At 39.8% G+C, this 7,353-nt stretch overlaps 1 protein-coding gene across 1 annotated transcript; it reads left to right on the top strand.

Moving 5' to 3' along the window:
- The first annotated feature begins 530 nt into the window (after positions 1-530).
- On the top strand, positions 531-7,076 carry ZBTB43 (zinc finger and BTB domain containing 43). Its single transcript, XM_026049467.1, has 2 exons — positions 531-584; positions 4,274-7,076. Exon 2 carries the CDS (start codon positions 4,297-4,299, stop codon positions 5,686-5,688), a length of 1,392 nt encoding a protein of 463 aa, XP_025905252.1. The 5' UTR covers positions 531-584; positions 4,274-4,296; the 3' UTR covers positions 5,689-7,076.
- The last annotated feature ends 277 nt before the right edge of the window (positions 7,077-7,353 follow it).

Genomic DNA, 7,353 nt, shown 5'->3' with positions numbered 1-7,353 from the left:
GGATGTGGATTGGAGCACAAGGCTGTTCTCCTATGCAGTAGCTGCTTGCTCATCCTCAGGGCCTTAGGCTGCAGCTGGGACACGGTAGCTGGACCACAGCTGTTTTCCATGAAATGGAACGGGGCTTTCTGAAGACCTCTGCTCATTATGTGTTCATATTAATTACTGATATTGTATTGGCTATCACTATTAAATATATATTATTTGCATTGCATTTGTTAATTATTGGTAGTATTTTCCGTGCTATTCGTGGATGTGCTAAACATCCACGGGCATACACCCGTCCCGGCCTCCGAGCTCTGCTTCCCACGCGCTCTCCCTCCGCTTGAAACCGGAAACACTCTTCCGCTGAGCGCCGCCCGGCACGCGCGCCCCGCCCCAACGTTGCTTCCGGCTGCCCCGGAAGGGGCGGGCCAACACGAGCTCTCGCCACCAACCCCGCGGCTCGGGTAGAAAGGGGCGGAGTCGGCCGCCACGGGACCGGATGCGGAAGTGCTGCGAGGCAGGGCGGTTTCCGGCGTGGGCCGAGGAGCGGCGGGGGAGCTGGGCCGCAGCTCGGAATGCGAGGGACGTGAGGCCCGCAGGTGAGAGGCTGCCGCCCGGCGAGGCCCGCGCCACCCTCCCCTGAGCGCGGACCGGGGCCGGGCGGCGCGGCAGAGAGGAGCCGATGGGGTCGGGGCGGGTAGGAAGAGGTGCGAGGGCCGCCGCGGCGGGGGTGAAAAGCGAGCGTCAGGGGGCGGCGTGCCTGGAGCTTGTGCCCCCTGCCGCTCTCCTGAGCTGGTCGTGGCCGCCCTGTGCGGGCGAGGAAGGCGGTGCTCTCCGGTGTGTGGGAGTCAAGGAAAAGCAGAAGCGTCAGGCTGTAAAAACGGGGAAGTAAAACCTTGGCGTGTGAGTGAAATATTCATGAAGTGTTTGGTCTTGCTAATTAAAATGATCTTGTGCATGTTTAAACGGCTTTGTTATATGCGATATCAACTTTTTTTTTTTTTTTTTTTTTTTTTGCCTCCTGGAACAGCGAATTAACATGCTTTCCTAGCAGTGTTTATTCTGGGACTAAGCTGTGTCCTTGCTGAAGGATGGCTGCTCAGGGTAGCAGTTTTACAACCTGCGGACAGGTTACAATGCATTGTAAAAGGGTGTTTCTATCATAGGCAAATGCTGAAAAACAGTTTCCTATGCAAATGCTGAAAAACAGTTTCCTACATCTGAGTATTCTGAAAAAAAAATATGCATCTGCACATAAATAGAGTTTTTTTTTTTTGTAGTATTTTGTACTGTGTACTGTGTATTAGGTAATTGTTTATTATACTAGAGAAATGTACTTCAACAATTTTGTTGATCTATTTTAAGCAAAGTGGAAAAATACCTAACAGTAGTGCAGGTAGTGTTCTGTTACTTTGGTGAATAGCAGGTCTTCTCGAACTTGATTTGTGTTATGGTTCAGAAGAACTGATGCTTTGAGGGAAACCCGAAAATGAAAAACTAACTCAGGTGGTAAACAGTAAACTTAAAGGTAACAAATACTTCCCTCTACTGTTACAGAACCTGTAGTTTTGAGACTATCAGTTTAACTGTAGGTATTTGAGAGATTCGTTTCTAAGGAAAATGTTTTAAAAGCTGTTATTTCTAATGTTCAGTTAGATTTACTAAACAACTATTCAGATCGCTGAGCAGCATATATTTGTATCAGATGAATTGCTTTCAGACTAGCTAAAACACAGCTAGGTAATAAGCACAGTAGTACTCAGCAATTCCATGTTTGTGCTTAAGGGAACTCATTTCTAGTGAACTGTGTGCTGTTTCTAGACATTTCTTTTTTCTTTAATTTGGAGGGAGTAAATGTGCTGCTTTTGATCTTGTACCTGCACATGGAGACTCTCAGACACTTTTGAGAACACATCTCACTTTGTTCGAAGATAAGCACACTTATTTCTAGCTTGTCTCATGTTTGAAGCAAGCTATGAGGGCTGAAGGCCAGGGCTCTTTGAGAAATAATGCTTTGTGATGTCAAGGGCTTTCCTCCTTTCCAGAACTCTAGTCAAAGCACCTGAAAGTAATGCTGCCCTAGATTTGCAAATATCAGGATGTTTCCTCAGCTGATGATCGTCCTGGCAGGATGCAGCTACTCATCCCTGAATTATGTGAAGCAGTATTTGCTAATTAGCTGTCTTGGGTTACTGAGAATTAATAAGCCACAGAGTTTTGACAGGCATCTCTAAAGTGTAATTTCAAACAGTAAAACAATAATTGTTTATCAGCATGTAAAAGCAGGTGTGACTTTGTACTGCATTATCGCATTTGTTTTCAAGATCCTTAGTCATTTGGCTGTCCTCCTGCTCAGTGGGAGCATTATTTTGGACTTCCAGTCCTCATACTAGCATTGGCAACTAATGTAAGATTTGAAAGAAATTATCAAAAAGGTACCTTTTTATTTATGGTTCCAAATGGATTACATAAATGACTGATTATTATTCGTAGTCAGTGACCTGCACAAAAGAGTAGGATTGGCACCATACTTCTAGTGAAAACTTACAAAGACATTTAAATATATGATTTTCAGTTCTGTATATGTGTTACAGTATTTACAAAGAATCTGATCCTGTATCTTTTGAAAAGTCTGTATGGCTTTCTGACACTATGCACTTTTGTGTGGAAGTCCTATTCACCAGTGTTTGAGATGGCAATGAGTAATCTTTTGTCACCTGTGCTCCATAGGCTGCTTTGTCTTTCTTTTCTAACTCTCATCTTTTGGATAAGAAATACTGAGGTTATGGGCTGGGCGGAAAAAGGTGTCAAGTATGAGAGTTAAAAGATCAGAAGAGTCAGGCAGAGATTATGTAATAATGAGCTTTTGGTTAACCTCTGAGTGATTTACATAATGGCACATGTGCAGTCTGTGTTTTGTATGCAAACGTTGCTGTAGTCTTCTGCACTTAGCAATGCATTTGTGCCAGATTTTGGCATCTTAATGCACTCCTCCAGTGAAAACAGTTTTTTATTGACAGTTATGTAACTGTAGAAAGTACTCCAGTTATTGTATGGGTCATTTGTAGGAAGATTATTATTTCCATAGAACTACTTTGATTCCTGCAGCTATTTGTAATTCAGTTTCTATTTTTGCATGATATTCAAAAAGTGCTTAAAAATCTGTTAGTGTATGTGGTCTGCTAGTTTCTTGAACATTATCTCTGTTATGCAGCCCCATCGGATAAACTTTTGACATTTCCTTACTTAAGCATTGACAGAGGAAAGCTGCTTGTTACTCCATGGCTTTCAGAGTTTTATTGTATTCAATTTACACATTGCGTAGTTGAAAACTTGTACAAATTTAACTTATTCATGGAGCTAATGTTGGTCCTTTGTGTTTGCATTTAAACTTGTTATTTCTGGTGTTGAAAACATGTAAATTTATCTTAAACTTCAATTCTAAGGCAGAAATTACCAAAGACTACATAAACTTTGTAGTAAGACATCTGAGTCATTTGTCACACATACACAAGGAACATTAAAAAAAAAAAAAGTGTGCCACTTCCTTGTTTCAGAAAAACCCTATTGAATTAAAAATGTTAATTTTAGGGATCTTGTAGTAGCATTTGAAAAAGCTCAGAAGTAAAGGATTGTATTGTACTCTTGCAACTGTACATGTTGCATTTTCACTTTTCAGTAAATAGAATGACAAGGAAATGCCCCTAGTAGAGTTGTAAGCCTCATTCTCACTGGGGCTGTATGCTGCCTGAATCAATATGTTGACTTTTGAAAACTTTAAGATGGAACATTTCATAAGAGTACGCTCATATTTTAATGAGGGTTTAATGGGATGGCTTGGTTGGCAGTTAAAATGTAGAATATTTCATACATTTTTATAAACTCTGTAACATCCTGCAGTTAACCGTAATGCTGATTTTTTTTTTTCTGGTTGTTGTCTTAAATTCATGCTTAAGTAATCATCCTATCGGCTAGAAATATCTGTTCATAACTTCTGTTTTAGGTGATGAGTGCTTGTGGATAGAAGAAATGCAGCAAAATGTGTTGACATTGAAATCTGTGACATCAATATGGTTTTCAAAAAGGAGAAAGATGAAATGGAAAGGGCCATGAGTGGGTATTCAAAATAACCCAGTGATACAAGTTTCTAGAATTTTGGGTCAAATTCTGTATGAACTTATTAAATGCTATTCCCTAAAGGACAGGGGGGTGAGGAGGAATACAAGCAACTGGAAAGACCAAACTTTACTGATCAGAGTTTCTGATTTTTTTTCTCTTCTTCTTGCAGTGCAACACTAGATTTGTAATGAAATGGAGTCTGGCTCAAGTTCTTTTCGAGTGGAATTTCCAGATTTTTCTAGCACCATTTTGCAGAAGTTAAACCAGCAGCGCCAACAAGGACAATTATGTGATGTGTCCATTGTAGTTCAGGGCCATCTCTTCAGAGCCCATAAAGCTGTCCTTGCAGCTAGTTCGCCTTACTTCTGTGATCAGGTGCTCCTGAAAAATAGCAGACGAATAGTCCTGCCTGATGTGATGAATCCTAGAGTATTTGAAAACATTCTTCTGTCTACCTATACGGGTCGGTTGGTTATGCCTGCTCCAGAAATTGTGAGTTATTTGACAGCAGCAAGTTTTCTTCAGATGTGGCATGTAGTAGATAAGTGCACTGAAGTGCTAGAGGGGAATCCAACAGTTCTCTGTCAGAAGATGAACCATGGCAGTGATCATCAGTCCCCAAGTAGTAGTAGTTACAACGGCCTTGTTGAAACCTTTGAACTTGGTTCTGGAGGACAGACAGAATTCCACAAGGTGCAGGAGCTGAGGGATGGTGAAAATGAAGAAGAAAGTTCTAAAGATGAACTATCATGTCAACTGACAGAACATGAGTACCTTCCCAGTAATTCTTCAACAGAACATGATAGACTCAGCACAGGCATGACAAGTCAGGATGGTGAAGAAGGGACTAGTGATAGTGCAGAGTATCAGTATACAAGACCAATATATAGCAAACCCAGCATCATGTCTCACAAGCGGTGGATCCACGTGAAACCAGAAAGATTTGAACAGGACTGCGAAGGTGTTGATAATCCTTATGATGAACACCAAGTTTCTGAATCTGTGAATGCCATTCAGGCAGATCATTCAATCCAGTCTTCAGGTGTTGAAGACTTTCATATAGGTGACAAGAAGATGGAGACAGAATTTGATGAACAGGCAGATGAAAGCAATTATGATGAGCAAGTTGACTTCTATGGCTCTTCTATGGAGGAATTTTCTGGTGAAAGGGCAGATGGAAATTTAAGTACTCACAGACAGGATCTTATGATAGCAGGTTATGGAGAAGGTATTGAAATGGCTACAGGAATTAAAGAAGAAACATCCCTCACTGGTTTCTCGCATGCTGATAAGCTGTATCCTTGTCAGTGTGGTAAAAGCTTTACACACAAGAGTCAACGAGATCGACACATGAGTATGCACCTTGGTCTTCGACCTTATGGCTGTGGTGTCTGTGGTAAGAAATTCAAAATGAAACACCATCTTGTTGGCCATATGAAAATTCATACAGGCATAAAACCATATGAGTGTAATATCTGTGGGAAAAGATTTATGTGGCGGGACAGTTTTCACCGACATGTAACTATCTGTACCAAATCCTATCAAGCTTCTAAAGCTGAGCAGAGTACTACTGAGATGAATTAAAATATTAGTGCTTACATTTCTTTGGTAGTGTAAGCAAAATAAACTAATTATGCAAATAATATCTGGTACTTGCTATTGTGAAATTTAAACTCTCAGAAAAACAGTCTAATGATTATGCTGATATGAGTATACCAGACTATTTTTTATTTTCTGCAGTATGTGTGAAGTGCAAATGATTAATCTGAAAGGTGCTTGCCAAATTAGGCCTGTAAGGTATTAGTGATATTGTTGTTTGCCCTTGCAGCAGTATTCGGAAGTCCCATTGTCTTCCTAAGTCTTGTAAATTCATAGTGAAACTCAATTCTAAATTGAGCCACACTCTGCAAATATTTGTGTATTCCAAATGTCCTCAATGGGGAAGAGAACAACAGGGATGCCCACACCAGGTGATGTGGGTTACCTGTTGTAAAATTTGCGTGATTCCTGATTTAATGGAGAAAAATATATATAATATCACTTCAGTCTGGAAACTGCTAACACATTTAACATGCTTTATTAAGTAGACTTTATTGTATTGCATAATGAAAGGCTGTATTAAGGCTAGTTTTGCATTTCTATCTCTTCTGTTTTTATCCATCTTTACTAAAGAAATCTAGTCTAATTTTGTGTTTATCTCTCTTTAAAGAGTCTGTAAAGCACTTAACTATAGTTGAGCACTATATAATCTTAAAACTATTTTAAATGTAATTTGTCTTTGCTCCTCTAGGGTCTAATGCTGTATGACTCTTGGTTTGACCCTTTATCTTGATTGCTATGTCATGAAAGCTTTTAGAAGTGTGTATAATTAGTATGTATTATCAAAAAAAAGGGGAGATGTAATATTTGGATCTTATCCAAAATACTGAAACATTATAACTGTAGTCGTAGGTTCAGTTGTTTATAGCTTACTGCAGTAGCAAGTACCAAACTCTCTGTACATTAACAAAATGACTTTTTTGGTACTAAGATTGTTTGAGAACTTCTATGTTTAGAGAAATGATTTAGTCATTGATAGGTATTTATACATTTAATTCTTTACTGTTTGAACATTGACCTATAATACAGATCCTTGGTACTGAACTACTGTGACTGGTTACATGTGATCACAAGCAGCCAGAGTTGTTTGCCTCTCTGAATGAAACTGCTTGTTGAAAAAAAGGTGGAAAGTATTATGTTTGGATCCATTAGTGGTACTGAAGAACATGGTCACATCTGAAGTCTGGATTGTTGCTGGGGAAGTGGGACTCGTGCTCTGTTTGGTTCAGATCGGTGTGCTGGTCTCATTACTGGAGAAAGATGGAGTGTTTATGACTGAGAGCTGCTGCCAGCCCTGCAGGTAGAGTGAAAGCATCAGGTGTAAAGGAGATGATAGGATTTGGGGCTTGGAAGCTTAGTGCTTTCCTGTAGGAGAGCAGTTAACCCTTTGTAGTTTGCTGAAGCCTTGTGTAAAAAGGAAAGAGCCTTTAGTGCATAGATTGACTATAATTAAAGCTGATGTATTGTGCTGGTAGTGTGTTTTAAAAACAAAACAAGCAAAAGAACAATTAACCAGCATCAAAGGCCTTCTAAGCCTGTCTGGACCCAACTAATATATATATGATATTGTAATGTTCAGAGTAACATACCTAAATTTAAAAAAAAAAAAAAAAAGACCTTGTATACTGAAGTAAAACTGCATATGTGATT

The sequence above is a fragment of the Nothoprocta perdicaria genome, unplaced genomic scaffold, assembly GCF_003342845.1.
Source record: "Nothoprocta perdicaria isolate Ctin4 unplaced genomic scaffold, notPer1 scaffold_6, whole genome shotgun sequence".
Taxonomy (NCBI): Eukaryota; Metazoa; Chordata; class Aves; order Tinamiformes; family Tinamidae; genus Nothoprocta; species Nothoprocta perdicaria.
The sequence above is the reverse complement of the archived record's forward strand: the minus strand, read 5'-3'. Positions and strand labels throughout refer to the sequence as shown.